Below are 17,432 nucleotides of genomic sequence, written 5' to 3'. Positions count from 1 at the left end.
TAGAAAATGAACTTTACAACTTGGGGGGGGGGAGTTGGGGAGGGAAGGGATGGTAGGGGAAAAACAAAGGAGAAGGTAACAACGCTCAATAGGAAATGTACTCATTACCTTACTCATGTAACTGTAACTCCTCTGTACACTATTTTTACAATAAAAATATTTTATAAAAAGGACGAATCACAAAAACCAGTTCTGACTGGTTTCTGGAAGCTAGGTGAGAAGATGGTGCTGGCAGTTGTGATTAGAGGCAATTGGAAAGAGCTTAGAAACTGGAAAAGAGGGAGTACTAGGCCTGTTCTGTCCAAACCTGGCTGAAGCAAGAGACAGACTGCACAGCCTTCAGGTGTGCTCTATACAATGTCTTTCTAATTATTACATCCTTGCCTTATCACAATTGTAGAATGCCAAAATACATGCTGGAATCTCTAGAGTAGGTTGGATAGTTATAATCATTTGTATTCAATGCAGCAGCATCTTCATCACTACCCTCTATTACATTCTAGGGTTTTATGTTAAGCTTTTGGTTTGTTAAAAATAACTCGCTCGATGGGGCTGCGAAGGTGGGTCAGCGGTAGAGCGCTTGCCTTGCATGCAAGAGGCCCTGGGTTCGATTCCTCAGCACCACATAAGCAAAAAGAAAAAAGCCGGAAGTGGCGCTGTGGCTCAAGTGGTAGAGCGCTAGCCTTGAGCTGAAGAGCTGAGGGCCAGTGCCCAGGCCCAGAGTTCAGGCCCCACGACTGACAAAAACAAAACAAACAAACAAAAACAAAAAACAAAAAACAAAAAGCGTGCTCGAGTATTTACTGGGAAAAGTCCTAAATGCTCAATATCAGAGGAGGACAGAAACTGCCCAATTCAAGAGGACAGCCACACACAACAGTGACGTTCAAAGAACAACAAAGGGTTACTTCTTGGAGCACATTAAATTCATCAGTGACCAGAGACCAGCAGCGTTTCTCAATGCATGACAGAAAAAGAATTTTTTTTAAAAGTTGGACTAGAAAGGAAGTAACTGAAGCTACTTCTCCACCTGCCAGAGCTCTGGTAGGTGCTCCTAGGAATTAGTGCAGATCTGTGAGAAGCTGGTTGTTTTACCATAGCTATGTACATTTAGAATCCAAGACTTTGAAAATTAACAAATCTAGAAGCACCGATTGAGACATTGTCAGTGAATAGATAGTTAACAAAATGAGGAGGAAACAACATGGATGATAAAAGCTTCCTCCATAGATGAATATGCTCAGGAACACCAGCAATCCTTGCAAGGGAGATGCACACAGGGGTGAAAGGCAGGCAAGGGATAAGTGTTGATGGGAAGGTCATTTTGCTGCGACGACTGAGGGATTTGGAGGACATAATGAGCAGCTCCTGGAATTTTGCCAATGTCTTTTGCTGTCCCTTCTCAGTATAAAAGGGTGGGATGACAAATGTGCTTATGTGGTTGCTTTTGCCAAGCTGCCTTTTACTGTCAGGAGCTGTGGCCTCATGAAATCTACGTTGGGGTGGGGATGGGTCCCAAGATTCTAGGACATTTCCTTTTCCAGCCCCATTAGTTTCTGGACAGCTGTAGAAAACAGTGAGTACATCTCACAGAATGAGGGAAAGCAGGCAGGAGCGTGGGTTGTAAGAAGCAAAGCTAAATTGAGCAAATGAAGCTGAGGGGAAATAGAAATAAAAAAAGAGGCTAAAGCTGCATGCTCTGGCCTCAGAAGAGTGAAGAGTGGCTCAATTTACAAAGAAGGTCACTTATGAAAATAATCTGGGCTTTTGAGGAAAATGAGAGCTTAAATTTTTACATGCATAAAAAAACACTTACGAGCACAAAAGACTAATTCAGTACGTCTGAGGCGAGGGTTAGGAACCTGCCTTTTTAACAAATGCTCAATGATGAATTATCAGTCAAGAGGGCATATTTGCAGAAAAGAATTTGTTAGTCTAAGGGACAGAGACTGCTTTGAGTCAACTCATCAAGCAAGTGGGTGCTATTAAAAACCTAATTTTACAAATTTTACTGAGGCTGAGGGCTGGGGACCCAGCTTTAGTTTGCACTACTCACAAATGGTAGACACACAATTCTAACCTCAATTTTGTACCTCTGCAATTTTGCTAGCTACTAGATGGAGTCAGTCTTCAAATACCTGTCTCCTGTGTTAAGAGGTGCAGTCTTTCTTTAGCTCTCAGCAGTTCTGCTGAAAGAAAAGGATAGGAGACTGCTGGATATCAGAGCCTTTCTGTAGCAAGACAGCAAGCTATGTGACTGTCCCACAAAGAAGAATGTTTAACATCAAGAGAATGGTCCAGTGACAGCATCTTTAACCATAATGGTGTACTGTCAGTCACTTCATGGTTAGGACAGATAACCATGAAAATGTGAGAGATAATTCTGGAAGAATTTTACCTACTCAAATCATTTCAACATAAAACAGTAGGAAATTTGTCTAAGATGAATTCCTACATTTAAAAGATATGTGAATTCAATAAAAGCCCCACCTAGAATTGCTCCACAGCTACATCCCATAAAAAATTGTCACTTTTATTTTACACAAAGGCAGATATCTGCTTACATAAAAGATGCAAGAAGAATTACATGTGTTTCGCAAAACCAAAATGAAGTGACATGACCCAGGAACAGGTCATTTACAAAGGGATTTTCATAAATGCAAAAGCCCAATTATTATTCCTTGTACCACCAAACAGAACATTCACCTGTTTGCTGTTCTTCTTTTCTTCAGTGTTTCTCTTGTCATTTTTTTTGTAAGCCTCAAAAGTGGCAGGATCAACACTATATAAACACTCCGTCCACTTCCCATAGAGGGCACATAGCTTCTTTTTGCTGTCAAGAGAAACTGATGTTTATCCAACAAACCCATGTTTTGCTCTAATCAAATATTAATATGACAAACTTTAATGTCAAAACTTTACAAAAATAGATACTTCCTTGCAGAACCAAGTTTTCTGTTTATTAAAATGCTAACTTTATTAGTTTATGACAGATTTCATACTGACATCCTAGTTAAACATCTATACCATTCAACATTTGAAATGGCAACGTTACCTTTTATCTTGTATGTAGCCTTCAACTTTGTGTAATTCCTTACCAAAAAGGCCACATGGCTTAAAATTTAACACACATTTGTCCCCAGTCCTGTAAAGGAAACAGTAAGTTCACATTAGTACTCAGTGTGCAAGATATGGAAGAGAACTGCAACTTTGATAAGTTTTCTGCTAGCAGCTGCTATTCATTGATTTTCTTTACATGCCAGGGTCCATGCAGGAGGAGTTGGCAAAACTCATCTTCTAACACCAATGTGCTAACCTTAAAGAAAAGATATGGGATGCTGACAAGAAATAAGTGACTTGGCTAAAGCTCATCAGGATTTGAAGTTAATTCTTTTTTAAATTAGCATGTATAGTTGTACAAGGGAGGTTTCATTGTGACATTTCCATCTATGCACACAATGCATCAGTCAATCTCACCTCCTCTGTGAGTCTACTACCCTTTTTATTAACTCTTATACCCTCCTCCCACCTCATACATTCAAGCCTATGTTAGTAACACAAAGTAAACAATTATCCCTGGAAATGGGCTAAAGCTAGAATTAAGATGCACATGAGCTGGGGAAGCTCAGAGTTCACCCAATCTTCATTAATTAGGAACAATGTTACTATTCATTAAAAGGATAAGCTTCTATTAATTCTAGAATTCTGGTGTCCATTTTTTATATTTGTCATCAGGTTCTACTAGAGCTTATTTTTCTTCTTAATGAAGTGCACTGTAACTGATAAAACTGACAAAATGGGTAAGAATTCTAACATGCCTTACCTGTGGTTTGTGATTTCCACATTGCCATACTGCTCAATCCAGAGTTTACCAACAATGATATTATGCACACAGCAAGTGGGATTGGTCCACGTATATGCTTCATTGTGTCTAAAAGCAAACCCCAAACCCACAGAAGTGAGAAATCATTCTATTTGAAAATGTTATTTGATTCAACACATGACTTCAACTCACATTGACTTCAACTCACAGTTAGGCCTCAGCTTCCTGTTCTTATGATACTGTGTTTTGTTTTTTGATGTTGGTACTGAGGCAGGGCCTGGCCACTGTCCCATAGTTTTTTTGATCAAGGCTGGTGCTCTACCACTTGAGGCATATATCCATCTCCAACTTTTTGGTGGCTAATTAAAGATAATGGTCTCATGGACTTTTCTCCCTAGGCTAGGTTCAAACTGCAATCCTCAGATCTCAGCCTCCTGAGTCTATAGGACTACAGACAGGCAGCCAGTTACATTCTTATGGCTTTAAAATGAAAACAAAAGCTTAAGAAAAAAACCTGCACTGAACTCCAAATAAACTTAAGACAAATAAACTCTAAATACACTCACTAATTCAAAAACATCTGAAATCCAAAATTCTTGAGTGCTGATATAACACTCAATGAATTTCGGATTTTGAAGTATTTGGGATCTTGGACTGTCAGATTCATTATGCTCAACTGGTAGTCTATTCAAACATTCCAAAATCAAATAAGACTAATTCCAAAACATTCTGGTTCCAAGCATTACTCACAAGAGATACTCAACCTGTATATGATTATTATAAGCTGCAAAAGTACAGTAAAATATATGAAAAATAAAAGTAAAAATTAAAACTATCTATTAAAAAATCTCGGGTTTCCTCCCATAAGGAATTTAAAACAACAAATGAGTGCATGTGAATATACTCCAATTGTGTCTATCCTGTGCTTTGAAAATTGTTTCTTTGAATATTTATCCTTAGATACATGTTTTAACATGACAGACTTACAAATGACAAAATTTATTTTTGCTGGTGTTCTGTTCTGTGAGCTTTAATGCATATACAGATCTGTGTAAGCACCACTGGCATAATCAGGAGAGACACATCCTCAACCTCCAAAATTTTCCTCTGCTTGCGCTAATCACTCCATTTTTCATCCCTGAATCCCTACCTCATCCCTAATCCCTTACTCATCTCTTTTTTTACCTTTTCCAGAAGGTACATAAATGTAATGATATATTAGACAACCTTCTGAGATTAGCTTCTTCAATTTACATAGGAGCTTGAAATCCACTCATGATCTGTGTTATTATATGCACAATAATTCATTCTTTTTATGGCTGGTTTATACCATAGTTTAACAGTTCACTCAGTGAAGGTCATTGGGTTTTTTTAGTGTTTAATTATGAAAAATATACTACTATAAACACTTGTATAGACATTTTTGTGTGACTCATGCTTTTATTTCTCTAACTTGGCAGCACTATCATTTAAAACATACTTTTTTAGCCATTCTAATACTGGTATCTTGTTATGATTTTAATTTTTTATTTCTCTAATAATTAGTGCCATTGAGTATGTTTTCATGTACTTGTTTGCCATCCATAGCTATTAGTGAAATATTCTTTGCTCAATTTCATGTCAGGTTTTTCTTGCAAGTTTCAAGAACCCCTCAGTTCTTTGTTGGATAACTCATTTGTATGTAAATTTTACTAGCTATAGTTTATCTTTGTATATCATGAACAGTGTACTTCATAGAGCAAATTTTTTCAATTTTGGCAAAACCTACTTTGGTACTCAATGGTAAAACACATGTCCCAGGATTCTCATTTCAATCTCCAATACCATGAAATCAATCAAACAAGAAACCTAGTTTATTTAGTCTTCAATGTATTATAAACATAAGAGGTCTTTGCCTGATCCAAAGTGTATAATTTGGCCACTTGTCCCCAAACCATTTATGGAAAGACTCTGTCTTAGTTGCATTGTCTCTGTGCTTTTGTAACAAAAACAAAAACAAAACAACTATTTCTAAGGGGGCCAATTTCTGGAGTCTATTTCACAAATATATGAGCCTACCCTTTGCAATACCACACTCCTGATACAAGAGATTTAGAGCTAAAACTTCAAAGTAGGTACACATATCAACTGTGTTCATTTAAAAATGAATATTATTGTTCTACTTAATTTTCCTCTTCTGATAAGTTAGAATCAACTTCTTCAGTCAAAAATTATCTCGGGTCAGACATGGTTGTTCATACCTGCAATCCTAATTACTCAAGAGGTTGAGATCAAGAGAATCATGGTTTGAGACCAACTTAAGTGAAGATCCTTTCTTAAACCAATAAAAAACAGTAGAAGAGTATTCACCTACTATTTTAACTACATAGAAAGCATAAATAGGAGGATCACAATTCGTAGTGGCCTGGGGGAAAAGCAAGATCCTACAAGAACAGTAACAAAAACAAAAGGTTGGGGTATGACTCAATAGTAGGGCACCTGCCTAGCTAGCACACAGCCTTGAGTTCAAACACCAGTATAATTTACCCCTTTCCCACAAAAGAGTCACCTGGAAATTTTATTTGTGTTAATAAAGACTGCTTTTTACATTCGGGGGGGAGAATAAACATCTTGACTATATTAAGGCTTCCAGATATAGTTACACATAATAAGTCATATGTTATCTTTAGCTGCTTTCCTCATATTTTTATTTCCGCATATAGATGTCATAGTTATATCACCTTCATTTTGCACCACTTATGCTTATTGTACTACTACATTTTTAACACTAAAATTTCCATCTTTGTGTCTTTTTTATTCATGTAAGGGTGTTTCTCAAGGAGCACAGTTAACACAGCTGCTCTAATGTCTTTGATACAAATTTCAATATCTGGGTCATCCTGGGGTTAGCATCTGTCAATTGTCTTTTCTTATTGTGAGGAGTCAAATTCTCTGTTTCTTAAGTATAAGCCAAATAATTATGGATTGCCTTCTTGACACTTAAAAGTTTTTTTTGTGTGTATGCTGGTCCTGGAACTTGAACTAGGGGTCTGGGTGCTGTCCCTGAGCTTTTGTGTTCAAGGCTAGAGCTCTACCAATTGAACCACAACTGGCTTTCTTTTGTGGTTATTTGGAGATAAGAGTCTCAGGGATTTTCCTGCCTAGGGTGGCTTCAAACTGCAATATTCAGATCTAGGATTACAGATATAAGCCACTGTACCCAGTGATACTTGAACTTTTATGAGACTATGTGCTATCTCAAAAAATTATGACTATTGACTTTCGCTAAGTAGATAATAAATACAGTTTAAGGACACAAGTCTTGACATTATTCTATAGCTTTAGACTCCAGTCAGATTAATTTTCAAAGCCTTGTAATATTACTTAGGATCCACCTCAACAGCCATGCAAGGACTTGGGCATGAGTTTACACCAAAGCCTTTGGGTACCAGTTGGGATCATTTAGATGAGTGTACAGGTAGGCTTATGAACCATGTACAGGTAATGGAGCTCCCTCCTTTCTGTGGATCATTTTCCACTCTTAGATAACAATGGTCCCCTTTTACACCCTCTGTTTAGCAAGCTGGGGCTTAAGCCTCTGCTCAAGGCCTTACTTGGGGGCATAAACATAAAAGAAGTTAACAGATTTTTAAAAAATACTCTTTGGGAACTATGATCCCTTTGTTCAGTTCCTACAGTCAAAGAGAAGAAACTTTTCTGAGTTTTAGGCATGTGGCTGCTGCTGCTGCCGCCACTACCAGGCTTGGGGGTGGGGGAAGTGAAGCAGAATTTCTGCTACTCTTTTCATCTTTGCAGCTCCTCTAATCAGAAGGGAGAAAGTTTCTCTTGGAACAACTTCTGTCTGCTTCTCCTGTCAGTTCTGTAACTCACTGAGCCAGGAGAAATGAGGGGGAAAACCCAGTAGAAATCTCACTGGTGAGTTGACCTTTAAGATATGAGCTCTTTCCCCAGTTCTGCCTATCTTTATTTACTGGCTAGAATTTCTAAGTGAATTCAGTGAGTGGGAAACTCAGAGTGTAGTATTCTATCTTAACTGGAAATGACTTGAATTTATAACTAATCTTGTGAAAGAACTTACCTACATGTCCAACATATGCCACACAATTGTCATTTTAATATTTTCCAAGATGTAATTTGTTTTGAAAGCTCTTTAAATATACTGACAGCTAGTTTCATAAGAACTTCCATGGAGTTAATAACCATATTTATCTAAAACAGATCCAATACCATAATCAAGCATCAACTTTTTATATGAATCTGGCCTGATCAACAGTGGCTACTGCTCTTCTCAAATTCTTTTTTTTTTTTCCCCCAGTCGTGGGGCCTGAACTCTGGGCCTGGGCGCTGTCCCTGAGCTCTTCAGCTCAAGGCAAACACTCTACCACTTGAGCCACAGCACCACTTCTGGCTTTTTCTGCTTATGTGGTGCTGAAGAATCAAACCCAGGGCCTCATGCATTGCAAGGCAAGCATTCTACCACTGAGCCACCTTCTCGGCCCTCTTTTCAAATTCTTTTACATATAGGTAGGTAATTCATGCTTAATAAATTCTGTTCTTTTTGTGCGCACAAGTCTATGTACATGTGACACACTAGTCAGTATGTATGAAAAGAGCTAGATGGATTAACTATAACTTACTCAAGGAGCTCCAAGGTGATAGTTCCTTTGGGTTCTGCTTCTACACTCTTCCCCCAAAATTTCAGTTTTGGATAGATTGAGCCGTGAAAGATGAAGTCATTGTTTAGTCCTTCTGCATGAAATGCACTGATTGGTGGGTGATGGCTGACCTGTTCCGAAATTAGTCTGAATCCAAGGTCATCTCTTAATATTAAAAAAAAGCAATATTGCAATTAACTCTACTACTGATTGTCATTTCAGTCAAAAAACAAAGTAAGCAATTATTATGATCTCAACAGAAGAACACATAAGAAACAGTACAAATGCAACCCAAACTACTTGAGCCAGTATAAGTATAATGTCAGCTATTTGAATATATTAAAACAAGATACTCCTATGAATTTGGATGATTTACATGAAATAATATTGTGTGAATTTTAAACTTAACTTCATTTTATATCAAGAGAGAGGTTAGGCGCAGTGGCTCACACCTGCAATCCCAAATACAGGAAGGGGAAAAGGAAGAGGCAGATGGATTAGGGACTCCAAGGCTTGCTTGGACAATAGCAAGATCCTATGTCAAAATCAAGGTTTTTCAAAAAATGTGATGAGAGTACAGCACTGGAGTAGCACATGAGGCACTAGGGGGAAGAAAGATACAATGTATCCATATTTCAACATGCAGGGGATATGGTCAAAACTTGTGCAAGGAAAAATAGGAAGATACAGTAGCTATCTATCTAAGCTAGCCAATTATATAAAACCCTGAAATGATAAAAAGAGACTAATTAGTCCCACATGATCAGACACATTGAAATCCTCCAAATAAATCTTATGTCTGTTTCAGTACTTTTGACGTAGCTTCTATTTTAAAAATAAGATTCATAAAAATAAAAACATCAAATAACTGCTATTTGGTGATACTCAAAATACGTATTTTTCCTCTTCAACAATGTTATGCCAATCATGCAAATTCAACTATCTATCTGGAATGGGGGACAGAGTGAAAAACCTCACCGGACCAATTCGTAAGTTTCTCCCAGAAGTGGGTTGAATGGCTTTCCAGTGCGTTCCCACTGAGAAGCAACTGCAGACACAGCAAATGCAGCTACACACTGTGGGACAGAGCATTGCACAAATCAGTTAACAGCCCAGCTGTTACCTCTCCAGAGAAGAAACTGGGCAAAAACAGTAACTGACAAAATTATTCTGAAGAGTTGAATTACTTTTGAGTTTTAATATGGCTCTGGAAACTTGGATATTCAGAATAAAAATTAATTATTTTCTTCCCATTGTGTTATCCTTCAACATGACTTTCATAATATCCTAAGAGTGCTACACATTCGTTCAAGAAATCTTTAGAAGCTCTTAAACCCAGTTATTTCTAATACATTAATTTTTTTAGTACAATTGCCCCTCAGTATCTGGAAGATTGATTTCCAGGCCCTTCCTTCCCAATGCCAAAATCTGTGGATGCTCAAATTTCATATAAAAATGATGGGATATTTGAAAATAATCTATCCACATCCTTCTGATACATTAGACTATCTCTATATTATTTATAATACCGAACACAATGTGAATAGCTGTTATACTCTATTGTGTATGGAGTAATGACAAAATCTAGTCACATTCAGTTCAGATATTTTTTTTCCTACTCTGGATCTAAGGTTGATTGAATCTGTGAATGTGGAACCCAGGATAAAGAGTGCCACCTATACACACATTTAGAATTGTAGAAAAGAGATATAAAACTAAAAATTGGTATCAAAGCCAGTGAGATTAGACAAGACTTATTCATACAAATAAAATAGGAAGATTCAGATTTTGAATGCTATTGCTTTGTTTAATGGGAGAACAGTATCATGTAAACAGCTATTTAAAAAGAAAATGTAAAAATTCAATTCCAAGTGTCTTTTGTTTGAACATTTAGCGGTGTGGATATAAGCATAAACAAGCATTTACATGTGTATATTTTCTGCTTTTTAGAAACAAATTTGAAAGAAGCTGTATTGGATTTTTTCCCTAACACAATGCTATCTTCTAGAATGAAGAATTTTTAAAGCGTGGCTATGACTACTTTATGCTTCCCTTAAATTTCCCACCAGTTCTGCAGTATGGTTATGGGAGCAATGTACACAAAGGATTCTTCATACATACTGGTTAAGTGCTTTGAAAACTTTTCCTATCCTCACACAGGATTTCAGAGTAATTTCCTGTGTGTTTAAGAATGAAATTCAGAAAGCAGTAAGATAATCTATCTCTAAGATTTATCCCTCACTCCATGCTTAGACACCTACCTGCATCCTTTCCACAGGATCCGATAATGAACTGGCCTTGTGGATGAGGTAAGTATGCTCCATGTATTCCGTTAGCCGCTGTAGGAAGCTCAAAGGCTCATTAAATATAACTGGCATGGTGATCTTGGACAGTTCCTAATGAAAAAGAAAACGAATTGTTATATACAGTATATCTTTATGCAATACATTCCTGAAAAGTAACAAGACAATTCCAACTCATGAAATTTAATATCAGTTCAATTTCACAAATCTTGCCAGAACATATATAAACTATATTGAACAATATAAGGACATACAAAACCATCCAAACATTCTCTCTGGTTTCACAAGGCACACAATGTAATGGTGACCATGAGCTGATAACTTGTTAGTAAATCCACCTTAGGTCAATCTTAGGAAAGGTGATGAGGATACATAAAGCAAGTCTTCATAATGGTGTCAAAACACGAAGCTGTAAGGGTTCTAGTGCCTTCAGTTCCTACAGAAACAAACTGAAACCCAATTGAACTGGTCACCAACTGACAATGTTCCACACCAACCAATAAAATAGTTCTTTGTCTTGTCCCTTCAGAGAACACCTCACAAAAGGTTGCCCTCCCATGTGATCCACAAAGTGCTGAATCACTTGAGGTCTGGGTCTGCCCAATTCATGAATGTTTGCTCAAATAAATTCATAAAATTTCAGTGTGTCTAAGTTCATCATGTTAACAGTTGCTAAGGATTAACCACATATACTATCTTCACAAGAAATTTGAGATTGTTTTTGGCTGACAACTGTGGGCCTTTCTGAACATAAACACTAGACTGAGGCTAAATATTACACAGTATTTTAAAATTCCGCCTGCCAGTTAAAGATTAGGCAGGGGGTCCAAGGTTCATTACATGGCACCAACATGCCTTGAGGTTAACATCATGAGGTCCTTTTTAAAATGATCATTAAATTTAAAAAAATGTGTATCTCTGGAGGAATATCTTTTCAAATATCTACCTACTATTATCTACTTTTTCTTTGGGAATCAGATATCTCAGGAAGCCAGGTGGCTAAAGTCATCTGGCTAAATAGTACTGAGGTGCAATTCAGGTTGAATACCACTGGACTTAGCTTGAACTCCTCCCCCCACACAAATGTTCACATTCTTTATGATCTGAACAACTAAAAACAATGTGGCCTTCTGCAAGATTTCAACTAACAGCATTAAAAAGCAACCCTCATTCATAACCATAAAATAGGGCCGGGAATGTGGCTTAGTGGTACAGTGTTTGCCTCGCATGCATGAAGCCCTGGGTTCGATTTCTCAGTACCAACATAAACAGAAAAAGCTGGAAGTGGCACTGTCTGTGACTCAAGTAGTAGAGTCTTGAGAAAAAAAAAAAAAAAACAAACCCAGGGACAGTCCTCAGGTCCTGAGTTCAAGCCCAAGGACTGGCAAGCAAACACACACACACACACACACACACACACACACACACACACACACACACACACACACACACACACACACACACACACACACACACACACACACACACACACACACACACACACACACACACACACACACACACACACACACAAAATATTGCAGAATACAGACAGTTTCAACCTAATTAAAATAAACTTATTGCTTCCTCACTAGAGAGATAAGATAGAAAAAGAAACATATAAACAGAATGAAAAGAAGACAACTATATTCATCTCAAGATCTCATTAAACCAAGAGATTCACCAACGGAAACAAGAAAGCTGGTACCACCAAGTTTTGTCTTAATCAGAATGCTCTGTCTCTCTCTTTGCTACTTAAAAAGTATTTTTATTCTTTAAAAATTATTTTTATGCTTATAATATCCCACTCCCTCTCCCTCCCCATTTCTCTACTGCTCCCAAGGCTTGAATTCAGGACCTGGGTACTGTTCCTAAGCTTTTACCACTTCAGTCACAGCTCCACTTCTACCTTTTTGCTGGTTAACATTTTGTTGGTTAATTGAAGAGTCCATGAACTTTCCTGCTCAGACTGGCTCTGGATCCCTGTGGTAGCTGAGATGACAGGTGTACACCACTATTCCACAATGTTTTTGTTGCGATGGAGTCTTTTGGACTTTTCTACTAGGCCTGACCTGAATCAATCCTGCACATAACTAGTATGACAAGCATAGCCACAGGTACCCACAGACAACATAAAAAGCAAAATGTTTTAAGAAACAAAATCTGAAAATTTTTGATTAATCATACTTGAGGAAATTAACTTTACAGTATAAAATACCATAGTCATTGTCACATGGTAAGAGGGTATAGCCTGAATACGTTAAGAAAAAAAAAAGGCATGGTAGAAAATGGTAAAAATAAAATTTTGTTATCAAGATTTTATATTGTTATTGATATTTACCAGTTATTTAGCACCCAAATATCATTTTTTCTGTTCTGGACTAACTTCTAAGTCTGAGAAAAATAGATGACAAAACAACATGTGCAGAAAGCAATATTAAAAAAGCAATATACTACCTGGATGCTAGTGGCCAAGCCTGTAATCTTAACTACTCAGGAGGATCAGATCTAAAGATCTCAGTTCAAACCCAGCTCAGGAAGTCGTGAGACTCTTTAATCTACTAAACTACCAAAAACAAAAATAAAAACAAAAAAAAAAAACCCTGCTTTTCTCAAGTACCATACAAACACTCAGAAAACAAGGTTAAGTTTGAGCTCAACTAAAACATACTAAAATGGAAAATACTTTCTAAATAAGAATTCTACCGTTTCAGTGTCAAAATGTGATAATACGTAGGATCTGGGTTGTCAAGAGTCAAATTGTGTCAGGCTGAGTCTGTTGGCTTTATTGCCTAGGCAGGCTCTGTAGGGCAGGGGTCTGAGTCAAGCACTCTGAAGGCTTGGCTTCTGGGCTTTTCACACATAGGTGCAGCAGAGATTTTTGCTGTTTATTAGAAAATGCTGTGCCTTAATCTTTATGAAGGAATGGTATGCAGTGGGGGTCAGTGTGCGGGATGAGAGTATAACAATTCCAGAAATGGATCTGAAACTTCATCCCTTATTAAACCACATCCTTTGTGATAGGACCTTGGGCTCTTTTATCAAGAGTACAATCTCACCATCGTTTAGATCTTGGTTGACTTCATTATTTGCACTTGCAAATAAAATACAGCAAAAATCACTGTGAGCTGGCCCTTACCTTGCTTTAGAGGCCTTTCACCATTTTTCTGTCACTCTCAAGCCTCTACCCAATCAGGAGACTATTCTGTGTTACCTTGTTAGGTGGAAATAGAAAGACCAATCCAAACCCAGCAATTGTCATGCATTTAACCTGCCCAAATTAGATCTGCTCAGCCTCCATTGGCTGACCCATTGTAACAATGACATGTACAAGACACTATGTTGAAAATGAACTTTAAAACTTCAGGGTGGGGGAAGGAAGGAGTTGGGGAAGTGGGGAGGAAAGGGATGGTAGGGGGAAAAACAAAGGTGGGGGTAACAATGCCCAAAAGGAAATGTATTCATTATCTTACTCTTTTAAAACGGCAACCGCTCTATACAGTATCTTTACAATAAAAATATATATTTAAAAAAAATGCTGTGCCTTTCCAAGTCAGAAGCTGCTTATGGGTCTTTGTTCTACCCACCTTTTCCTCCCATTTAAGAACCTTGAAAGGTCAACTATCTTTTCTCTATTCTGTTCTACATAGCCCCTCACCTCTATCAAAGTATCTATTATCTATTTCATAGTTTATCATGGGGTGAGAGTTTATGCCTTCTGAATATCTGATTACACTCAGTCACTCTAAGACATTGCTGCATTCTGGGATGAACAATTAAAAAAAAAAAAAAAAAAGCTTACTGCCCTAACGTCATCTTGTTGCAGAGTCCCCAGAGAGAAGTATGAGGGTTCATAACTTGGCTGTGAGTGGAGGACATGCACCAAGGAAGACAGAAAAGACACATGTGTTTGTGTGTCAACTGAATACTGTGGTGTAACCAATAGAAAAATTGGCCAGAAAATACAAGAAAAGTTATGAGGAAAAAATACAATAAATGTAAAGCTATTTTGCCTATCCTTACTGCAGAGCAGCTGTGTGGCTACAGAGACTGGAGGTAGTATGAGCTCAAGCTGGAGGCAGTTAAGTAAAAGCTAGATAACTACCTGAAGAGAATATGGAAACCTGTACTATAAGTCTGTGTCAAGGGAATCTATTCTCAGACACTCTATTCCTTATGTACATGCACTCTTTCCTAAGCACTAGTTGGCCAGGGGCTATGTGTGGGCTGAGGTCCCATGCTGTGCCTCTTTGCCTGATGCTATTTAAAAAAAGACTCATCTCTCATTGTTCTGAAGTTTTGTAAAGTTTTGTAGTTTTCATACCCAGAAGCACAGCTTGAGAAAGACTATAGTGTCAGTGGTGCACCTTCACTGAAGCACCACAACTCTCTCATGGAGAGTTTCAGCTAAGGGAGAAATGCAGTATTACAAACAACTTCTGGCCCATTCTCCTCACAGATTTAACTTCAAATCACTATACAGTGATGTGATAGAGATGCCAAATTTTGTTTTATTATCTTTTTCCTTCCATCCTGTCTCTCACATAAGTATTTATAACATACCAGATTTGGTGAAGCTTCAAATCTTATTTAGCTATGTACCTAGAATTCTAGAGTTAGAATTCAGGAATTCTAAAGAAAACATTGCACTACTCTGACAGTCACTCTGAGTTGGGGGAATGTAGGCATGAGGACCAGGTCTGTGACAAGGTGATTAGCTCATTCTGCATCAAACAAATGAGCTTACACTGCAGTTTTGAAGGAAATATTTTGTCATGGTTTTGATATGAAGTTTCCCCCCCAAACTTATGTCCCTAGGTTTCTCCTTCCACACATTCCCACTGCCATGATATTCTGTCTTATTTCAGGCCCACAGCAATGAAGCCAGTTGACCCTGGACTTCTGAAACTGTGAACTAAAATCAATTTTTATTCTTTAGCTGTTAACATCACAGTGATGAAAAAGTCACTAACACAGGATTGAGATCACATGGTAATAATAAAAGCATTTCACCAAGAATATTAAGTTGGCAAAATTGTGCATTAGCTAAGAAATTTCAGTTTTCTTAGCCTCTTTTCAATTCTTCCATATATTACTGAAAGGAAACAGTAGCACGAGTCAAGCTTTGAGAGTCCTAGGAGAATGTCTTGTATAGTTCCTAGAGACCATGAAGCCCCTGACAGTAATGCAAGGAAATAAAATCTTGTGCTAGTTTGAACTTCCTTGTTATTAGAGAAAACTGTAAAATCCTAGTTGATTTGTCTGCTAATTAATATTTTCCCATTTTTGGCATACAGTTAGAGAAGGGGGGAGTCAAGAAACTGAATGGCACTAATCAATGTTTAAAAAAAAAGCCACAAAACTCCTACACCCATCTGTCGATCAATGTGAGAAGGTTTCTCAATCTTATATTTAAGAAAACAAAATTGATACTGAAAATCCTGTCTTATTCTAACAGTAGTCTTCCCAGATACTTAAACCCAGTTGAATTTTTTTTCAGTAATGTATAGACAATTTCGATCACTCATATACTCCTAAGAATAATGATGCAAAAAAGCGTGGTGCTGGCTTGTTCCTGTGCATGAGCATCTCTTCAAATGTTGTGCCTCGGCCTGGCTGTAGGTTTCCATGTTAGTGAGCAGGAATGCCCTCCACCTAGTCTCTCGATGGACTCCTGCTGAAAAAGCCTTAGAACAAAGTATATAGAGAAGAGAAGGAAGAAAATAGGGAACACAGGAGAAGGGGACGGTGGGAAATGAGGAATAAAGGCTTTAAACAATGAGGCAATCTCAGTACTAGTTCTGAGAGGCTGGGAATTTGTTTACTACAAGCTTTAATCACACAGAGATTTAGGATTGAGTTTCAGTTATATAAAGTATTTGTTCTGTGAAGTATTTTGGTAACATGATCTAGTCCAAAACAGATTAGAGAAGAAAAGAAGGGATATCATTAGTCTGGAAATCTAACACTCCATATGCCTTTTGGAAACAAGTTAAGGAAAATGTGTATTGGAAGAGGAGGAGACACTAAACCTGGTTGAAGGAGCCTGTCTAGAGAGGGGGTCACAGGCAGTAGGAGTCCAAGGCAAAAAATATTTGAAGAAGAAATAAGACTTTCCTCCCTGATGAGGATAAAATCAGACCTAGATTCTACCTAGCAGATAAGCACCTACTGTGAGTTTTAAAAGTCATATATTAGCCAGGCACTGGTGACTCACACCTGTAAACCTAGCTACTCAGGAAGCCGAGATCTGAGGATTATGGTTCAAAGCCTGCCTGGGCAGGAAAGTCTGTGAGGCTCTTATTTCCAATTAACTACCAGAAAACCGGAAGTAGAGCTGTGGCTCAAAGTGGTAGAGCACTAGCCTTGAACTCAGGGACAGCACCTAGGCTCTGAATTCAAGCCCTATAACCAACAACAAAAAAGTCATATATTGTAGGGTGTAGGCAATTTACATCTGTAATCCTAACTATTCAGGAGGCTGAGATGTGATGATCAGGATTTGAAGCTGTCTCTGACAGAAAAGTCCCTGAGACCATTATCTCCAATCAACCAGCCAAGAAAAAAAAAAAAGTCAAAAGTGGATGTGATTGTCAGCTTTTAGGGAGATAGCTAAGGGACAGTACCTAGGCCCTAAGTTTAAGCTCCAGG

General features: G+C 37.9%; 1 protein-coding gene across 8 annotated transcripts in view; it reads right to left on the bottom strand.

Annotated features, from left to right (window-relative positions):
• Positions 1 to 17,432, bottom strand: part of Osbpl1a (oxysterol binding protein like 1A) — a 217,440-nt gene that overhangs the window by 9,154 nt on the left and 190,854 nt on the right. For 6 of the 8 annotated variants that reach the window (XM_070029418.1, XM_070029419.1, XM_070029420.1 and 3 more), the window contains 6 exons: positions 10,740 to 10,874; positions 9,457 to 9,554; positions 8,461 to 8,643; positions 3,824 to 3,931; positions 3,056 to 3,145; positions 2,707 to 2,833 (listed from right to left, as the gene is read on the bottom strand). In XM_070029418.1, the coding sequence (XP_069885519.1) occupies positions 2,707 to 2,833; positions 3,056 to 3,145; positions 3,824 to 3,931; positions 8,461 to 8,643; positions 9,457 to 9,554; positions 10,740 to 10,874 (741 nt within the window). The other 2 variants (XM_070029424.1, XM_070029425.1) reach the window with 2 other exon arrangements.

The sequence above is a fragment of the Dipodomys merriami genome, unplaced genomic scaffold (genome assembly GCF_024711535.1).
Source record: "Dipodomys merriami isolate MVZ:Mamm:240054 unplaced genomic scaffold, mDipMer1.0.p SCAF_2, whole genome shotgun sequence".
NCBI classification, from domain to species: domain Eukaryota; kingdom Metazoa; phylum Chordata; class Mammalia; order Rodentia; family Heteromyidae; genus Dipodomys; species Dipodomys merriami.
This window is presented reverse-complemented; position numbering and strand designations above follow the sequence as displayed.